A 21466-nucleotide genomic window follows, 5' to 3' on the forward strand; every position below is an offset into this window, starting at 1 on the left:
GCAGTACAAAATGAAGTTAACATGATTATGCAGGGGTCAGGTAGTAGGTTTGATAGGCTAGATTAAGGAGTTTACTTTTTAGTGTAATTGAAATAGCTGATCACTAGAGTATTTTAAACATGGAAATGATATGATTTGTCTTTTTAAAAGTTAGTTGTGGTTGCTTTTTGGAGAGTAGAGTTTGAGTAAGATCAGAAGCTAGGAGATAGGAGGCCATTGATGTAATCCAGAGACTGAGATGAAAATCTCTGAGATTGTAGTTGAGAACGGATGATGGTTGAGGCAGAGATAATGGCATTAAAGGTGGTGAGAAATAATTTGAAATGTATCTTGGACATGGATTTGCTGGTGGATTTTATATAGTGGATGAGGGAAAGAGAAATGAAGGATGCTTCCTTAGTTTTTGACTTGATCAACTGTGTGGGTGGATATTGATGTTATTAAGATGGGGAATACTAGAGAAAAAGGAGTAAGTTTGGAGAGGGACATCTGAAATCAAGAGATTTGTTCAGAGGGAAAGGACTTCAGTTTTTTACTAATTACTTTAATGGTTACTCTGATTACTTTAATAAAGAAATTTCTTTCAATTTTTGAGTGATATGTGATATGACGTACACATGTTAATGTATTGAATGAGGTTCCTCCTTTTGTTTCTGGAGCTATACATAAACCTGTTGAATGGAGATAAATCAAGTTGTTAAGAATAATGTCTGCTGAATGTGACTAAAGCAAAGTCAAAGGCCTATGAGACTAAGAAACTACGTACATTGTATATAGTGACATATATACTTAGATACTTGGTAAACCATGCTGAAATATTTGACAGCACTAAAGGCTATGATTCTATCTTGTTTAAAGGCTTTACATTAATTATTCTCTGTGTTATTTCTTGTACCTTCATTGACCAGGTCTCAGTGTCTTATACTTGGAGAGAGGAATGAAAATTTTTAAAACATTTTAACAGTTTTTATTCTCCATTGGCTTTGGTTGATGTAGGTGCAAATTCTCTCCCCTTTTTTTATTTGACCTTAATTAAATGTGCATTAATAAGACTTACAGTACAGTACTGTATGGTACTCAGCAAATCCTTATTTTGTTCATGACCCTAGGTCTTAGATAAAACGAGGTGACTTAAATACTTAAGGTGGTCAAGGTAAGTAGCTGCTAATACTTATACCAGATCTGTGTTCTGATTTGGTGTCGTACTTCAGTTATGAATTTGTCAGTGTTATACAGTAAATGCTCACTTAAAACCAAACCAAAAATAAAGTTGAAATATCTTTTCCTAAATTTATTTTAAGATTTTAAAACTGATGAAAAAGTTGAAAGAATAGTACAATGAACATCCACAAATAGATTGTTTAAAAAAGTATTTTAGAGTAAGTTGGAAGCATTATGCACTTCATTCATGAATGCTTTGACATCTGTCTACTAAGAATAAGAACATTATCCTGTATAGCTATAATGCAGTTACCATGGTCAAGGTATGTAATATTGAATATAGAGTTGATCCTCATTACTTACAGATTCCATATTTGCAAATTCACCTACTCATTAAATTTATTTTTAACCCCTAATCAATACATCCAGTGTTTTCCTGGTCATTTATGGCCATGTACATGTACAGAGTGGCAAAAAATTTGAGTTGCCCAGCACATACATCGATACTCACATTCCCAGGTGAGATCAAACAAAGTGCCACTCAGACTTCTTGTTTCAAATCAAATACTGTATTGTATCCTTTTTGTGATATATTTAGTGTCACAGGTTTTGCATTTTTGTGCTTTTTGTTAGTGATTTCAATGTTTAAGTGGTCCCCAGGTATTGTGCTAAAGTACTATCTGGTATTCCAAAGTACAGGGAGCCTGGGATGTGCTTTATGGAGAAAATATGTTAGATAAGCTTCATTTAGGCATGAGTTATAGTGCTGTTGGCCATAAGTTCAATGTTAATGAAACAACAATATATATCAAATAAAGTGTCTTCAAACAGAAACACATGAAACAAAGTTACTTATTGATTAGTTGATGAAAATATTGCGACCAGAGCCTCACAGGAACCTAACCCTGTATTTCCGTAGGAGCAGTGATTCAGCACTTGCTGATTCAGTGTTTGTGGTGACTTTACAGAGCACAACTACCAGTAGTAATGAGAATTGACTATATGCTGTTATCATATTTGTATAATATATACAGTTTTGTACTGTTGACTGAGAAAAATGCACAACCTAAAAGTTGAGAAATATGTTTTATTTGGTGGATATACTGAGGACTTAAGCCAGGGAGACAGCCTCTCAGATAGCTCTGAGGGACTGTTGTGGAGAGGTAAAGGAGGAGCTAGGATATATAAGAGTTTTTGCAAAAAAACCCCTAGGTAGTCAGAACATCAAAAGATTACTGCTAATTAAAAAACCCCAGACATCTCAAGTTAAAGAATTTAGCTCTTTGTTTGGGAAGATGCAAGAATCTGGGCTTATTGAAATTGTTCCTTTGCTATGTACCTTAACTATATATGGTCTGTATCCTCTTTTTCTGTATCTTGAATCCCCTCAGGGTGCACCATTGGGGGTGGCTGCAGAGACTGATGGCTTGATCAGGCTGGCAGCCTGCTTATCGCTGTTCTGAGTTCCCCTGAGGGTGCACCATTGGGGGTGGCTGCAGTGACAGTTTGATGCAACATCCTTTGTTTACTGATATGGCAGGTGACATTCTTTGTCCATGGTATATTACATATATACACACATAATATGTGCACATATATACATGTATAGTCCCTGTTCAAATTTTCCCATTTCAGTAATTTTGTCACTGCCATGCCTCCTTCAATCCAGCCCCCAATCCAGCACCACGTATTTCATTTATTTGTCATATTTCCTTTGTCTCCTTTAGAACAGTTCATTCAACTTTTTGGTCTTTCATGACATTGATATGTTGTTTTATTGTTATATTGACATATCAGTCAAGTTATTTTATAGAATGTCCCTCCATTTGGATTTGTCTGATTGTTTCTTCATGAGTAGATTAACATTAAACATTTTTGCTAGGAATTCTCCATGGGTGATGTTGTAGTACATGATATTAATTTGTCCCCTAATTGGTGATATTAAGTTTGATCTTTCCATTGTGTAGGTAGATTTACCCTTTGTGATTATAAGCTACTGGGGAGTAGTGTGTTGGGACTATGTGAATATTCTCTTTCATAGCAATCTTTCACACAGTGGTTTCAGTATTCATTGATTCTTGCCTTAATCAGTTGTTATAATGTTGTTATAAATAGTGATTTTTAATTCTGTCATTCTATATTTATTAATTGACATTATTCTGTGAATAAGAGCATTTCCTTTGTCGTTGCCACCTTTTATTACTGTGGGATTATAGATTTTTATTTTTATTCAATAAATTATAATCTATCACTGATATTTTTATTGATGTTTGAATTGCCCCAGTTTGTTCAGTAAGACATTTTTTGTTGTTCTTTTATTTATTTATTTAAAACATTTTATTGGAATATAGTTGCTTTACAGTGTTGTGTTAGTTTTGTTCAGTAAGACATTTAAAGTGAACTAAAGCAACTTTGTGTCTGTGTTTTGACGTATTCCCTTATTTTGAGCACATTTTTTTTTAAAGAAGCACACCAGATATTCCCATTGCATTAAATTCCCATTGTATATAATACATTGTGGGGATGTACCATAATTTATTCAGCCAGTCTCCTGTGTTTTGCTATTATAAATAACTCAGTAAGTAACTTGGTACTTTTTTTTTTGGTATTATTGGAGGTGTATCTTCAGCATAAATTCTTAGAAATAGACTTGTCTGATCAAAGGGTTAATGCATATGTGGTTTTGTGAGGTGCTGCTAAATTCCTCTCCATTGGTCTTGTACCATTTAGCAGTCCCACCAGAATTGTTTAAAGAGTCTGGTGTTCCGCGCCCCACCCCCCACCGCCTCGCATGCTCACTTATACAGTATGTTGTTAAGCTTTTGAATTTTTCCCAGTCTGAAAAGTGGGAATTAGTAATCTCAATGTAGTTTCAATTTACATTTCCTTTATGAATAAACTTAGATGCTCTTTCACATTTTTAAGGGCCATTTGTATATCTTTGGACTGTCTCTTCAGATCTTTTGCCCATTTTTAAAAAAATCAGGTTTCGTTGGGGTTTTTTTTCCCCCTCTCAATTTTTAAACACTGTTGGGGGATTTTGTCTTTTACCTTCAGTGTATGTTACAAATATTAAAATATTTATTTTAAACTGTATTTCTGTCACAGGAATTCTGGTCTTTTAAATTATTAAGGAGTTAGATGTAGGAAGTTCTGCTGTATCCTCATCTGTACCATTTCATTACTTTATTATTCATTTAAATTCAGTTTACTTTTATTTCTTCATCCTGAAAGGGAATAACTTAACAATCATCTAGTAAACAGTTTCAAAATTCAATCAAGATAGTCTTTTTATATTTACTGAGGGTTTATGAATGAGTCAGATACACCAAGTAGGTAGAAATATGTATATTTAATTTTCAAGGCACTGTTGTTGAACCCAAGTTTGTGTGCCTGATGCACAATGAGGCCAAACAAACCTAAATGTCAGAGTTTGGAGCAGAGAAAGGTTTATTGCAAGGGCCATGCAAGGAGAACAGGTGACTCCTGCTCAAAAGACCCAAACTCCCCATGGGTTTCAGGGAAGAAACTTTTATAGGCAGAAATCTGGGGGAGGGCTGCTGGGTGTGTAACCCTCCTCTGGTTGGCTGGTGGTGAGGTAACAGGGTGGTGTTCTAGGAACCTCCAGTCAGTCTGGGGTCCATATGCTTGTGCCCAGCCTGAAGTTACCATCCTCCACCTGGGTGGGAGGGGCTTAGTTCCTATAGAAGAACTCAAAGATATGTCTCAAATTGTTATGCACAATCCCTTCTCCTTCCTGCAGAGAACCAGACCAGTTCCCTTTGCTGTTTCTGCATTTTCTCAGTCCCCCAATTAGTAACTGTTTAATCTGCCCTTTGGAACTCAGGGAAGGCATAGGAGGCTAAAAGCCTTCTTCCTGCAAACAAGAAACAGGGGACATTGAAAGGCTTTTATGCCTGGTACGGCCCCACAGGGTCCTGCTTGGTTTCAGTCCCCTGTTTTCTTTGATTCTCCTGAGTCATGAGAGGAACAGGTGTTGGATGAGACAGGGAATAAAATTTGGATAGACAGGTTAATCATAAACTCTGCAGAGGAACTCAGTTTTAGGGGGACTCAGTTTCAGCACTATTCCCGTTGATAGTTAATCTTCTTTACATCTCAGAGGGAAATAAAGAAAATATGTGAGATTCTGATTTCTTTTTTTTCTAATTATAATAGTTTGGGATCAAATGATATTTTTTCATTTGAGATGAGAACGTTAATGAGAATTTATTCCTGGCTGTGATCATATTGACTTTGAATGTTTCTTTTTAGGAACTAATAAATTACTAAGGACTACTTCCGCTCTGTGTTTTAGGTTTTGACAACAATTCGTTCAGGGCACCGAGCAAATATATTTAGTGCAAAGTTCTTACCATGCACAAATGATAAGCAGATTGTATCCTGCTCTGGAGATGGAGTAATATTTTATACCAATGTTGAGCAAGATGCAGAAACCAACAGACAATGCCAATTTACGTGCCATTATGGAACTACCTATGAGGTACAGTATTACTGTGATTTATCTATATGACATATTTGTGTTTGTTTTGTATAGGTGTGTATGTATGTGTAGGTAGATATGTGTATGTACATATGTGAAGATTTGTGTGTATGAACACATTCATGCATAAATAGGTAAAGATATTATTGACAATATCTAGATTTCAGTATTTGAGAAAATGGTATCTTGATAGGCTTGTGAATAAAGTTAAAGAATAGGATGTGAGTAATAGTAATGGGGTTTGTAATTCCTTGAGCAACTATACTCTAAGCAAACAGATATCAGCCTTTATAGATGCTTCTTATTGTGCTATAGGGCTCTATACTAGGCCTTAACTTTGTAACCACTTTCTCACTGTTTTGCATAATGTCACTACCGGCATGCTTATCAAATGTTCAGGTCAGAAGGGACGCTAGTACAGTAGACAAAAGAATCCGATTCCTAAAGGATATTAATAAACTCAAGCCCTAAACTGAATTAAATGAGGTGAAATGAATCTGAGACTCAATTATACTGCTTTGGTTCAGAAAAATTGCTTACTCTTCAGAATGCTCTTTTATAATTTTGTCATTTCATTGCTTTGTATCAGATGATTCATTGTTTTCCTATATTCTTTTAACCTGGTATATCTTTTTCCATTACTTGAATTTCAGTTCTTCTGTACCTTTATTTTATGATGTGTACTTATAAAAATAGTATTCTATAGCTGGATTTCTTTTTCTTATCCATTTCTCACAAATTTGGCTTTTAACTGGAGATTTCAGTCAATTTATGTTTATTGTGAGTGCTTATATATTTGGATCTATTTATATATCTTATTATAAGTTTTCTATTTGAAAAAATTTTCCCCTATTAATTTCCCCCTCCTCTTTTTGCCTTCATTTTGAATTGCTTGAAGGTTTTGCATTTGGCTCATTTTGTTTCTGCTATTTGCAAGGAAGATGGACATTGATGTTTTACAAGAGTAATTAACAAAGTATAAAGTCAATAAATAACTTTGCCCTTCTCTTGAATGTGCACCTTAGCACATTATAATCTCTTAATCCCTTGTCTAATTTTATATAGATATAAGTTTTATGTTGTTCAGAATGTAGTTATATTCTGTTTTTCCCCTCATGAATTAAAATATTATCATTATTTTATTAGTTAGTGTTTAGATTTACAGACATATTTACCTATACCTTTGGCTCTTCTGTTACAGATTTCTATGTGGGGTCATTTTGTACCTGGTAAAGTACAGTCTTTACCAGTTCGTTTAGGTGAGAGTTTGTTGATCTAAAACAGTTTTAGTTTCCCATTTTCCTTTTCTTTCTTTCATTCACTTCTTCCCTTTTCATCCTTTTCCAGAAAATATCTTTTTCATGTCAGTTCTTCAGAGGTAGTTTTACTAGATACACACTTATAGTTTGACAGTTATTTTGTTTCAGGTGATATTCCACTGTATTCTGCCCTTACTTTTAAAATTGAGAAGTCAGTCTAATTGTGGTTCCTTTGTAGTTAACTTATCTCTCTTCCTTGACCGCAGGTAATTCTGTTTTTCTTCACTGTTTTTATTTCTTCTTTATTAATGTTAAAACAGTGTATCAAGGTATGGATTTGCTTTTTATTTTTCATACTTGGAATTTATGTTCTTGATCTTAGAAACTGGAAACTTGAAAAATGAGGGAAATTTGTAGTTAGTAAGTCTTTGATTATTCTATACCATCCTCTCTATTTTTTTTGTCCTTTACCTTTTATTTTTTAAAATTAATTGATTAATTAATTGATTAATTTTTTCACACACACACACACACTGTATTTTATTTTTACAAAAGATAAATAAACTGACACCAAGCATTGTAAATACATGACCACAACAAAAGCAACAATGATTGCAAACATGAAACACTCATACTATGTCATAAGATTGACATTCAGTCCAGTAATCCTCCACTGTAACAGCTCCTTTACTTTGCAGTGAGAATTGATTTGTATATTTTTTGCCTCTGAGTCCTCGTGGGATTTTTTTTTTTTTTATTCAAACAGAAAGTCACAAAAATTATAATCATCCTCATCAGTTCACTCAGTCCCATCTAATTAATTTTTTTTAACTTGATGTTTTGTTAGCACTTTTATGAATTTATCAGTTTTCCATTAGAGTTCTGAAAATGCTTATTCATTCAGTTCAGCAGTATAGTCAGTTACCAGAAACCTGTACTTGTCAGTCTTTTCCATGAATTCCTTGAAGATGAAAGCCTTTTATAGGAACATTTTTGCAAAAGCATCAGAGTACACCCAGAACTGTCTGTAAATGACAAAAGACTTAAAAAATGACCACGGTTAAAGATTTGATGAAAGTTCATAATAATGCAATTGACAAGGAAATTTAGTTATTTCTGAGACATACATTTAAAAATTATAACTAGAATTATGACATAAAATTATACCAGCACATATAAGATTTTTAGAAATTTCATGTAATGTCTGAAACATTTATATTAACATATTTTCATATAAATAACCCAAAGAAAGTTTAGTATTAGTTGTTTTTTGTTTGTTTGTTTTTTTATACTGCAGGTTCTTATTAGTCATCAATTTTATACACATCAGGGTATACATGTCAATCCCAATCGCCCAATTCAGCACACCACCATCCCCACCCACCCCACCGCAGTTTTCCCCCCTTGGTGTCCATACATTTGTTCTCTACGTCTGTGTCCCAACTTCTGCCCTGCAAACCAGGTCATCTGTACCATTTTTCTAGGTTCCACATACATGCGTTAATATACGATATTTGTTTTTCTCATTCTGACTTACTTCACTCTGTATGACAGTCTCCAGATCCATCCATGTCTCAACAAATAACTCAATTTCGTTCCTTTTTATGGCTGAGTAATATTCCATTGTATATATGTACCACAACTTCTTTATCCGTTTGTCTGTTGATGGGCATTTAGGTTGCTTCCATTACCTGACTTGTAAATAGTGCTGCAGTGAACATTGGGGTGCATGTGTCTTTTTGAATTATGGTTTTCTCTGGGTATATGCCCAGTAGTGGGATTGCTGGGTCATACGTATGGTAATTCTATTTTTAGTTTTTTAAGGAACCTCCATACTGTTCTCCATAGTGGCTGTATCAATTTACATTCCCACCAGCAGTGCAAGAGGATTCCCTTTTCTCGACACCCTCTCCAGCATTTGTTGTTTCTAGATTTTTGGATGATGCCCATTCTAACTGGTGTGAGGTGATACCTCATTGTAATTTTGATTTACATTTCTCAAATAATTAGTGATGTTGAGCAGCTGTCCATGTGCTTCTTGGCCATCTGTATGTCTTCTTTGGAGAAATGTCTATTTAGGTCTTTTGCGCATTTTTGGATTGGGTTGTTTGTTTCTTTAATATTGAGCTGCATGAGCTGTTTATATATTTTGGAGGTTAATCCTTGGTCTGCTGATTCGTTTGCAAATATATTCTCCCATTCTGAGGGTTGTCTTTTTGTCTTGTTTATGGTTTCCTTTGCTGTGCAAAAGCTTTGAAGTTTCATTAGGTCTCATTTGTTTATTTTTGTTTTTATTTCCATTAATCTAGGAGGTGGATCAAAAAATACCTTGCTGTGATTTATGTCAAAGAGTATTCTTCCTATGTTTTCCTCTAAGTTTTATAGTGTCCGATCTTACATTTAGGTCTCGAATCCATTTTGAGTTTATTTTTGTGTATGGTGTTAGGGAGTGTTCTAATTTCATTCTTTGACATGTAGCTGTCCAGTTTTCCCAGCACCACTTATTGAAGAGACTGTCTTTTCTCCATTGTATATCCTTGCCTCCTTTATCATAGGTTAGTTGACCATACATGCGTGGGTTTATCTCTGGGATTTCTATCTTGTTCCATTGATCTGTGTTTCTGTTTTCTGTGCCAGTACCATATTGTGTTGATGACTGTAGCTTTGTAGTATAGTCTGAAGTCAGGGAGTCTGATTCCTCCAGCTCCATTTTTTCCCCTCAAGACTGCTTTGGCTATTCGGGGTCTTTTGTGTCTCCATACAAATTTTAAGATGATTTGTTCTAGTTTTGTAAAAAATGCCATTGGTAATTTGATAGGGATTGCATTTAATCTGTAGATTGCTTTGGGTAGCATAATCATTTTCACAGTATTGATTCTTCCAATCCAAGAACATGGTATATCTCTCTATCTGTTGGTATCATCTTTGGTTTCTTTCATCAGTGTCTTATAGTTTTCTGCATACAAGTCTTTTGTCTACCTAGGTAGGTTTATTCCTAGGTATTTTATTTTTGTTGCAATGGTAAATGGGAGTGTTTCCTTAATTTCTCTTTCAGATTTTTCACCATTAGTGTCTAGGAATGCAAGAGATTTCTGTGCATTAGTTTTGTATCCTGCAACTTTACCAAATTCATTGATTAGCTCTAGTAGTTTTCTGGTGGCATCATTAGGATTCTCTATGTATAGTATCATGTCATCTGCAAACAGTGACAGTTTGACTTCTTCTTTTCCAATTTGCATTCCTTTTCTTTTTCTTCTCTGATTGCCATGGCTAGGACTTCCAAAACTATGTTAAATAATAGTGGTGATCATTCCTGATCTTAGAGGAAATGCTTTCAGTTTTTCACCATTGAGAATGATGTTTGCTGTGGATTTGTCAAATATGGCCTTTATTATGTTGAGGTAGGTTCCCTCTATGCTCACTTTCTGGAGATTTTTTATCATAAATGGGTGTTGAATTTTGTCAAAAGCTTTTTCTACATCTATTGAGATGATCATATGGTTTTTATTCTTCAGTTTGTTAATATGGTGTAACACATTGATTGATTTGCATATATTGAAGAATCCTTACATCCCTGGGATAAATCCCACTTGATCATAGTGTATGATCCTTTTTATGTGCTGCTGGATTCTGTTTGCTAGTATTTTGTTCAGGATTTTTGCATCTATATTCATCAGTGATATTGGTCTGTAATTTCCTTTTTTTGTTGTATCTTTGTCTGGTTTTGGTATCAGGGTGATGGTGACCTCATAGAATGAGTTTTGGAGTGTTCCTTCTTCTGCAACTTTTGGGAAGAGTTTGAGAAGGATGGGTGTTAGCTCTCCTCTAAATGTTTGATAGAATTCACCTGTGAAGCCATCTGGTCCTGGACTTTTGTTTGTTGGAAGATTTTTAATCACAGTTTCAATTTCATTCCTTGTGATTGGTCTGTTCATATTTTCTGTTTTTCCCTGGCTCAGTCTTGGAAGGTTATACCTTTCTAAGAATTTGTCTATTTCTTCCATGTTGTCCATTTTATTGGCATAGAGTTGCTGTAGTAGTCTCTTAGGATGCTTTGTATTTCTTCAGTGTCTGTTGTAACTTCTCCTTTTTCATTTCTAATTTTATTGATTTGAGTCCTCTCCCTCTTTTTCTTGATGAGTCTGGCTAATGGTTTATCAATTTTGTTTATCTTCTCAAAGAACCAGCTTTTAGTTTTATTGATCTTTGCTCTTGTTTTCTTTGTTTCTATTTCATTTATTTCTGCTCTGATCTTGATGATTTCTTTCCTTCTGCTAACTTTGGGTTTTGTTTGTTCTTCTTTCTCTAGTCCCTCTAGGTGTAATGTTAGATTGTTTACTTGAGATTTTTCTTGTTTCTTGAGGTAGCTTTGTATAGCTATAAACTTCCCTCTTAGAACTGCTCTTGCTGCATCCCATAGGTTTTGGATCATTGTGTGTTCATTGTCATTTGTCTCTAGGTATTTTTTGATTTCCTCTTTGATTTCTTCAGTGATCTCTTGGTTATTTAGTAGCCTATTGTTTAGCCTCCATGTGTCTGTGTTTTTTACGTTTTTTCCCTGTATTTCATTTCTAATCTCATAGTGTTGTGGTCAGAAAAGATGCTTGATATGTTTTCAATTTCCTTAAATTTACTGAGGCTTGATTTGTGACCCAAGATGTGATCTATCCTGGAGAATGTTCTGTGCGTGCTGGAGAAGAAAGTATAATCTGCTGTTTATGGATGGAATGTCCTATAAATATCAATTAAATGTATCTGGTCTATTGTGTCATTTAAAGCTTCTGTTTCCTTATTTATTTTCATTTTGGATGATCTGTCCATTGGTGTGAGTGAGGTGTTAAAGTCCCCCAGTATTACTGTGTTAGTGTTGATTTCCTCTTTTATAGCTGTTAGCAGTTGCCTTATGTATTGAGGTTCTCCTATGTTGGGTGTATATATATTTATAATTGTTATATCTTCTTCTTGGATTGATCCCTTGATCATTATGTAGTGTCCTTCCTTGTCTCTTGTAACATTCTTTATTTTAAAGTCTATTTTATCTGATATGAGTATAGGTACTCCAGCTTTCTTTTGATTTCATTTGGCATGGAATATCTTTTTCCATCCTCTCACTTTCAGTCTGTATGTTTCCCTAGGTCTGAAGTGGGTCTCTTGTAGACAGCATATGTATGGGTCTTGTTTTTGTATCCATTCAACAAGCATGTGTCTTTTGGTTGGGGCATTTAATCCATTTACGTTTAAGGTAATTACTGATATGTATGTTCCTTTGACCATTTTCTTAATTGTTTTGGGTTTGTTTTTGTAGGTCCTTTTCTTGTCTTGTGTTTCCCACTTAGAGAAGTTCTTTTAGCATTTGTTGTAGAGCTGGTTTGGTGGTGCTGAATTCTCTTAGCTTTTGCTTGTCTGTAAAGCTTTTGATTTCTCCATTGAATCTGAATGAGATCCTTGCTGGGTAGAGTAATCTTGGTTGTAGGTTTTTCCCTTTCATCACTTTAAGTATGTCATGCCACTCCCTTCTGGCTTGTAGAGTTTCTGCTGAGAAATCAGCTGTTAACCTTATGAGAGTTCCCTTTTATATTATTTGTCATTTTTCCCTTGCTGATTTGAGTAATTTGTCTTTAATTTTTGCCAGTTTTATTACTGTGTGTCTCGATGTGTTTCTCCTTGGGTTTATCCTGTTTGGGACTCGCTGTGCTGCCTGGACTTAGGTGGCTATGTCCTTTCCCATGTTAGGGAAGTTTTCGACTATAATGTCTTCTAATATTTTCTGGGGTCCTTTCTCTCTTTTCCTTCTGGGACCCATATAATGTGAATGTTGTTGCATTTAATGTTGTCCCAGGGGTCTGTTAGGCTGTCTTCATTTCTTTTCATTCTTTTTTCTTTATTCTGTTCCATAGCAGTGTATTTCACTTTTCTGTCTTCCAGGTCACTTATCCATTCTTCTGCCTCAGTTATTCTGCTATTGATTTCTTCTAGTGTAGTTTTCATTTTAGTTACTGTAGTGTTTACCTGTTTGTTCTTTAATTCTTCTAAGTCTTTGTTAAACATTTCTTGCATATTCTGGATCTTTGCCTCCATTCTTTTTCCGAGGTCCTGGATCATCTTCACTATCATTATTCTGAATTGTTTTTCTGGAAGGTTGCCTATGTCCACTTCATTTAGTTGTTTTTCTGAGGTTTTATCTTGTTCTTTCATCTGGTATATAGCCCTCTGCCTTTTCGTCTTGTCTCTCTGTGAATGTGGTTTTTGTTCCCCAGGCTGCAGTATTGTAGTTCTTCTTGCTTCTGCTGTCTGCCCTCTGGTGGGTGAGGCTATCTGAGAGCCTTGTGTAAGTTTCCTGATGGGAGGGACTGGTGGTGGGCAGAGCTGACTGTTGCTCTGGTGGGCAGAGCTCAGTAAAACTTTAATCCACTTGACTGCTGATGGGTGGGGCTGGATTCCCTCCCTGTTGGTTGTTTAGCCTGAGGCAACCCAACACTGGAGCCTACCTTGACTCCTTCGTGGGGCTAATGACAGACCCTGGGAGGGCTCACACCAAGGAGTACTTCCCAGAACTTCTGCTGCTAGACAAGTGTCCTTGTCCCCACAGTGAGCCACAGCCACTCGCTGCCTCTGCAGTAGACCCTCCAACACTAGCAGGTAGGTCTGGTTCAGTCTCCCCTGGGGTCACTGCTCCTTTCCCTGGGTCCCGATGTGCACACTACTTTGTGTGTGCCGTCCAAGTTTGGGGTCTCTGTTTCCTCCAGTCCTATCGAAGTCCTGCAATCAAATCCCACAAGGCTTCAAAGTCTGATTCTCTAGCAGTTCCTCCTCCTGTTGCTGGACCCACAGGTTGGGAAGTCTGACGTGGGGCTCAGAACCTTCACTCAAGTGGGTGGACTTCTGTGGTATAAGTGTTCTCCAGTCTGTGAGTCACCCACCCACCAGTTACGGGATTTGATTTTTCTCTGACTGCACCCTTCCTACCGTCTCATTGTGCCTTCTCCTTTGTCTTTGGATGTGGGGTATCATTTTTGGTGAGTTCCAGTGCCTTCCTGTCGATGATTGTCCAGCAGCTAGTTGTTATTCTGGTGTTCTTGCAAGAGGGAGTGAGAGCACATCCTTCTACTCCACCATCTTGGTTCCTCCACCTGAAGTTGTACTTTCTTTACCTTTTAATTCAGCTAGATTGAGGTTCTTTCGCTTGCCTTAGTGTTGTCTGAGGAGCTCTATCTGAAAGCCCATTTGTTAGGAAGCAAATTTGTTTTGTGTCAGGTATCTGAGGCAGATCTCCTAGCCTCCTCTCTGTATTCTTTTATTCTGGAATTCTGATGAGATACATGTTAAGACCTTCTTATTCTATCTACCATTAAAGTTGTTTTTTTCCATTGATCTATAAAACATGTAGGTAAAGTACATAAACACTAAGCATGTAGCTCAGTAAAGTATCACAAAGTGAATCGGTACATGTAACAACCACAAAGATCAAGAAATATAAGGCATTGGGACTTCCCTGGTGGTGCAGTGGATAACTCTGCGCTCCCAATGCAGGGGGCCTGGGTTCAGTCCCTGGTCAGGGTACTAGATCTCACATGCATGCTGCAACTAAGCGTTTGCATGCCACAACTAAGGAGCCCACAGCCACAACTAAAGAGGCTACCTGCTGCAACTAAGGAGCCCTGGAGCCACAACCAGGGAGCCTGCCTACTGCATCTAAGACCTGGTGCAACCAATAAATAAATAAATAAATACTAAAAAAAAGAAATACAAGGCATGAAGTTTCCCAGAAGCCCGTTTATCCTAACTTCCAACACCTCATTTTTCTAACCACCTTAGTTTTTGTTTTTGAACATTATATAAATGAAGTCATATTAAATGGTCTTCTGTTTCTTTTTGTTTTTGAATTTGATGTCTTTTGCTGAACAAAATCTTACATTTGTGAAATTCATCCATGTTGGGTACAAGTATAATGTGTTCATTTTCATTGCTTTTTAGTATTCCATCGTGTGAATAAACCACAGCTGATTGATCTGTTCTGCTGTTGATGAAAATTTTAAATTTGATTTCCAGTTTGGAGAACATTCCTTTACATGACTTTCAGTATATTTATGTTTAGAGGTAACCTTGTTCGGTCACAGGGTACGTATTTGTTTATTTTAGAGATAATGCCAAATAGTTTTCCAAAGTGTAGCAGCTTTTGTTCCCAGCTATGGCATATAAGAATTCCTATTGCTCCTCATCTTTGCCAACAATTGGTATTGTTAATTTCTAATTTTGACAGGTTCTTGTGGTTTAAAATGCCTTTTTCTGTTGATACTTCTGAGGTTGAGCATCTCTTCATATGTTTATTGGTTATTTGGATGTACTGTCTTGTCAAGTGCCTATTCAGATTTCTTTCCTAATCTTTCTGTTGGGTTGTCCATTTTATTTCATTATTATTGTTGATTTATAGAAATTTCTTATATCTTCTGCATATGAAGGTATCTCTTCCACTCTGTGGTTATATTTTCATCCTCCTGATGGTGTCTTGTGATGAATAGAAGTTCTCAGTGTTGTCTAAATCATTGGTCTTTTCCTTTATTGTTAGTGCTTTCTGCGTCCTCCTGAAAAAAATCTTTTCTTCAGCCGCATAGCACAGGGAGATCAGCTCGGTGCTTTGTGACCACCTAGAGGAGTGGGATAGGGAGGGTGGGAGGGAGGGAGATGTAAGAGGGAAGAGATATGGGGACATATGTATATGTATAGCTGATTCACTTTGTTATAAAGCAGAAATTGACACACTGTTGTAAAGCAATTATACTCTATTAAATAAAGATGTTAAAAAAATCTTATATGAAGGTTATGGAGGCATTCTTTTGTTTTCCCTTTTAGAAAGTTTATTGTTTTGTCTTTTCCATTTAGATCTTATAATTCACCTGGAGTTGATTTTTCTGCTAATATGAAGTAGGAGTCTTTTTTTCTCCCCTATGGATTTTTTTTGTATAAACATAATTTACTTCTTAGAAAATTAAATCAGAATTGCAAACAGCACACAAACAAAAGAGGCAGCCTGTATAAGGACATTTTAACAGTATATAACCTTTTGCCAAAGGTTTTTTTTGCTGAATACATATACACTGTGATTGGAATATAGTTTTTTGTTCAAAACTAAAACTTTGCGTCCATTGAACAGTTCTCCTCTTCCCCCTTATCCCAGCATCTGACAACTACCATTCTACTTTCTGTTTCTAAGAGTTTGATAAGTTTAAATACCTCACAGAAGTAGAATCATGCAGAAATTGTCATTTTGTGACTGGCTTATTTTAGTTAGCACAGTGTCCTCAAGGTTCATCTGTATTGTATGTAGTATATGACAGGATTTCCGTCTTTGTTAAGGCTTAATAGTATTCCATTGTATGTATATACCATATTTTCTTTACTTGTTTACCCATCAGTGATCATTTGGGATGCTTCCACCTCTTAGCTGTTGTGAATAATGCTGTAATGAACACAGGAGTGTACAAATATCTCTTCAAGGTTCTGTTTTCAATTCTTTTAGATATATATACACAGAAGTGGGATTGCTGGATCATATGATTATTCTATTTTTAGTTTTCTGAGGAATTTCCATACTTTTCTCCATAGCAGCTGTACCATTTTCCATTCCCAATAAAAGTGCACAGAGGTTGCAATTTCTCCACATCCTTGTCAACACTTGTTATTTTCTGTTTTTTTAAAAATAGTGGCCATTCTAACATGTGAGGAGATAGCTAAATGATGTTTTTATTTGCTCCTTAATTAGTGATGTTGAGTTAGCTCTTTTTGTGTATGTTGGTCATTTTGTATATCTTTGGAAAAATGTCTGTTCAACTACTTTGCCCATTTTTTAATTGGATTGCTTTATTGTTGAATTGAAGAGGTTCTATATATATGTATATACACACACACACACACATATATATATATATATACACACATATATACTATACACACACATATATATATGTTATTTATGTAGCTGCATCTGGGTCTGGTCTTAGTTGCAGCATGTGGGATCTTTCATTGGGCACGAAGGTTCCTCATTGTGGTGCACGGGCTTTTCTCTGATTGTGGCGTGTGGGCTCCAGAGAGCACAGTTTCATTAGTTGCAGCACACGGGCTCTCTAGTTGTGGTGCGTGGGCTCCAGAGTGCATGGGGTCTGTAGTTGTGGCACGTGGGCTGTGTAGCTGCAGCGCACAGGCTCTTTAGCTGTGGCCCGTGGGCTCCAGAGTGTGTGGGCTTAGTAGTTTCGGTGTGTGGGCTTAGTTGCCCCATGGCATGTGAGATCTTAGTTCCCTGACTAGAGATTGGACCTGCGTCCCCTGCATTGCAAGACGGATTCTTTTTTTTTTTTGCGATATGTGGGCCTCTCACTGTCGTGGCCTTTCCCGTTGCCGGACGCGCAAGCTCAGCGGCCATGGCTCACGGGCCCAGCCGCTCCGCAGCATGTGGGATCCTCCCGGACCGGGGCATGAACCCGTATCCCCTGCATCGGCAGGCGGACTCTCAACCACCGCGCCACCAGGGAGGCCCGCAAGCCGGATTCTTAACCACTGGACCACCAGGGAAGTCCCTCTTTATATATTTTGGCTATTAATCCCTTATAAGATGCAGTGTGCATTTTCTCCCATTCTGTTGATTCTCTTTTCACTCTGATGGTTTCCTTTGCTGTGTAGAAGTTTTTAAGTTTGATATTGTCTATTTTCACTTTTGTTGCCTGAGCTTTTGGTGTCATATCCAAGAAATCATTGCCAAATCTAAAGTCATGAAGTGTTTCCCCAGGGTTTTTTTCTAGGAGTTTTATAGTTTTAAGTATTACTTTAAAATGTCCTTAATACATTTAAATTTTTGTATGTGGCGTAAATGAGGGTCCAACTTCCTTCTTCCTTCCTTACTTCCTTCAAAACTGGACATGTGAATATCCAGTTTTCTCAACACCATTTGTTGAAGGGACTATTCTTTCTTTAATGAATTGCATTTGTACCTCTGTGAAAAATCAGTTATGTGAGGGTTTATTTATTCCTGGGTTCTCTACTCTGTTCCATTGGTCTGTAGGTCTGTCATAATGTTTTAAATGTAGTAGCTTTGTAATACACTTTGAAATCAGCAAGTGTGAGGCCTCCAGCTTTGTTTTGCTTTCTGAAGATTGTTGTGGCTGTTTTGTGTCCTTTGAGATTCCATATGAATTTTAGGGTTTTTTATTTTTGATTCTGTAAAAATGTCCTTGGAATTTTGATAGAAATTGCATTAAATATAGGTCACATTGGGTAATACGGACATTTTAACAATATTCAGTCTTCCAGTCCATGAACACAGAACATCTTTCCATTTATTTGTGTCTTCTATAATTTCTTTCAGCATTGTTTTGTAGTTTTCAGTGTACAGATCTTTCACCTCCTTGAATAAGTTTATTCCCAAGTATTTTATTTTTTTGATGCTATTGTAAATGGGTTGTTTTCTTAATTTCATTTTCAAGTTGTTCATTGTTACTGTATATAAACACAGCTGATTTTTACGTGTTGATTTTGTAACTGCGACTTTGCTGTATTCATTTATTCTAATAGTTTTGTTGCAGAAACTTTAGAGTTTTCTATGTATAAGATCAGGTTATCTGCAAATAGAGATAATTTTACTTCTTCCTTTCCAATTTTGATGTCTTTTATTTCTTTTTTCTTGCCTTGATCCTGTAGCTTGAACTTCTAATACTATATTGAATAGAAGTGACGAGAGTGGGTATCTTTGCCTTGTTCTTGATCTTAGAGGGAAAGCTTTTTGTTTTTCACTATTGAATATATTAGCTATGAGGTTCTTATATATGGCCTTTATTATGTTGAGGTAATTTCCTTCCATTCCTAGTTTGTTGAGTGTTTTTTATCATGAAAGTGTGTTGTATTTTGTCAAATGCTTTTTCTGTATTAGTTGAGATGATCATTTTGATAATGAGATGAATTACTTTGATTGATTTGTATATGTTGAACCATCCTTGCATTTCAGAAGTAAGTCTGACTTAGACTATTAGTGTGTTATTGTTTTGGGTTTTTTTTTTTCTTTTTAGCATTTTGCTGAGGATTTTTATATCAATATTCATCAGGAATACAGGTTTGTAGTCTTACTTTCTTTTATTTATTTATTTTTATTATTATTTTTTTGTGGTATGCGGGCCTCTCACTGTTGTGGCCTCTCCCATTGTGGAGCACAGGCTCCAGATGCACAGGCTCAGTGGCCATGGCTCATGGGCCCAGCCGCTCCACGGCATGTGGGATCTTCCCGGACTGGGGCATGAACCTGTGTTCCCTGCATCGGCAGGCGGACTCTCAACCACTGCGCCACCAGGGAAGCCCTTGATGTAAATTTTTTAATGTAAGTGGTGGTGTCAAGCCATCTGGTCTGGGCTTTCCTTTCTTTGGATGTTTTTGATTACTGATTCAATCTCCTTACTGTAGTGTAGCTTTGTTCAGTTTATCTGTATCTATCTATCTATCTAATCTATTATTTAGTCTTGGTAATTTATTCATTTCTTCTAGGTCATTCCATCTGTTGTTGTATTCATAGTAGTCTCTTAGGATCCTTTTTATTTCTGTGGTATAAGTTGTAATGTCTTCTCTTTCATTTCTGATTTTTGCTGAGTTATTTTGCTTTTTTTCTTGTTAGTCTAGGTGAGGGTTTGTTGATTTTGATACTCTTTTGAGAAGAACTTAATTTCATTTATACTTTTTTCTATTCTTCATATCCTTTATATCTGCTCTAATCTTTATTATTTCCTTCATCTATTGAGGTATAAAGTTAGGTTGTTGATTTGAGATCTTCTTTTTTAATGTAGATATTTATTACTATAAACTTCCCACTTAGTACTGTACGATTTACATTTAAAGTAGTTACTTATAGGGAACTACTCACTATTGCCATTAAAAATTTTTTTTCTGTGTGTCCTGCGAATATTTGGTCACTCTTTTCCTCTCTTGCTGCTTTCCATTGTGTTTTATTGATTTTCTTTTTTCTTTGGTAATGACATGCTTTAATTCCTTTCTTGTTTTCTTTTGGCATCTTTTATAGGTTTTTTTCATTGTGTTTACCATGAGGATTACATAAAACATAGCTATAACAATCTATCTTGAACTGATAACAACTTAAATTACATACAAAAATACTATTCCTTTACATCCTTGCCCCACTTTGTTCAGTGTCATAAACTATGTCTTTTTATATTTTGTATTCACTAACAGTGTTATAATAATTTTTAATGCTTTTATTTCTTAAATTCTATACTCAAAAGTGATTTATGTACCACCATTACAGTATTACAGATTTTTGTATTTGTATATTTACCTTTACCACAAAATCTTTATATTTTTATATGCTGTGTGTTGCTGTCTAGCTTCTTTCATTTCAACTTGAAGGACTTCCTTTAGCAGTTCTTGTAATGCAGGTCTTTGTGGTGATAACCTTTCTTAGTTTTTCTTTATCTGGGAAGGTCTTTATTTCTCCTTCAGTTTTAAAGGACAGTTTTGGTATAGTATTCTTGGTTTGCAGGTTTTTTGTTTCAGTACTTTGAATGTGTTATCCCACTTCCCTCTGGCTGGTAATGTTTCTGTTGAGAAATCCACTGATCTAATGGGAGCTTCTTTGTATGTAATGATTCACATTTCCCTTGCTGCTTTCAAGATTAACTCACTTTTGACTAGTTGTTTATAGTATGTCTTGATTTGAGCCTCTTTGGGCCCATCCTAGTTGGAGTCCTCTGAGTCTCTTGAATCTGGATGTTCATTTTCTTTCTCAGATTTGGGAAGTTTTCGGCCATTATTTTTTTCAGATAAGCTCTCCACCCACTCCCCTTTCTCCATCCAGAACTCCTATAATGGGAATATTGCTCATCTTGGTGATATCCTATAAGTCCCTTAGGCTTTTTCACTTCATTCCCTTTCTTTGTTCCTCTGACTAGATAATTTCAAATGGCTTATCTTTGACTTTGCTGATTCTTTTTTCTGCTTGATTCAGCCTGCTGTTGATCGTCCTCTAGTGATTTTTAAATTTAGTTACTATATTTTTCAGCTCCATAATTTTTGTTTCACTATTTTTCTGGTTTCTTTCTCATTGGTAATATTCTCGTTTTGTTTATGCATTGTTTTCCTGATTTTGTTTAGCTGTCTCTCTGTATTCTCTTGTGGAACACTGCATTTCTTTATGACCATTACTTAAAATTCTTTTTTTTTTTTTTTTTTTTCTTGCGTTATGCGGGCCTCTCACTGTTGTGGCCTCTCCCATTTGCGGAGCACAGGCTCCGGACGCGCAGGCTCAGCGGCCATGGCTCACGGGCCCAGCCGCTCCGCGGCATGTGGGATCCTCCCGAAACGGGGCACGAACCCGCGTCTCCTGCATCGGCAGGCGGACTCTCAAGCACTGCGCCACCAGGGAAGCCCAAATTCTTTTTTAGGTAATTCATACATCTCCCTTTTATTAGGGTCAGTTTCTGAAGATTTACTTTGTTTCTTTGTTTGAGCCATGTTTTCCTGTTTCTTCATGTGCCTTATTCGATGAATTGTCTGT

The 21466-nt window shown here is 36.2% G+C and overlaps 1 protein-coding gene across 4 annotated transcripts in view; it reads left to right on the top strand.

The window, feature by feature from the left end:
- Window positions 1-21466, top strand: part of DCAF6 (DDB1 and CUL4 associated factor 6) — a 168797-nt gene that overhangs the window by 46441 nt on the left and 100890 nt on the right. For all 4 annotated transcript variants that reach the window (XM_007458100.1, XM_007458102.1, XM_007458103.1 and 1 more), the window contains one exon: window positions 5480-5665. In XM_007458100.1, the coding sequence (XP_007458162.1) occupies window positions 5480-5665 (186 nt within the window). The remainder of the gene's footprint in view (window positions 1-5479; window positions 5666-21466) is intronic.

Source organism: Lipotes vexillifer, unplaced genomic scaffold, assembly GCF_000442215.2.
Source record: "Lipotes vexillifer unplaced genomic scaffold, Lipotes_vexillifer_v1.1 scaffold189, whole genome shotgun sequence".
In the NCBI taxonomy this organism is placed as follows: Eukaryota; Metazoa; Chordata; class Mammalia; order Artiodactyla; family Lipotidae; genus Lipotes; species Lipotes vexillifer.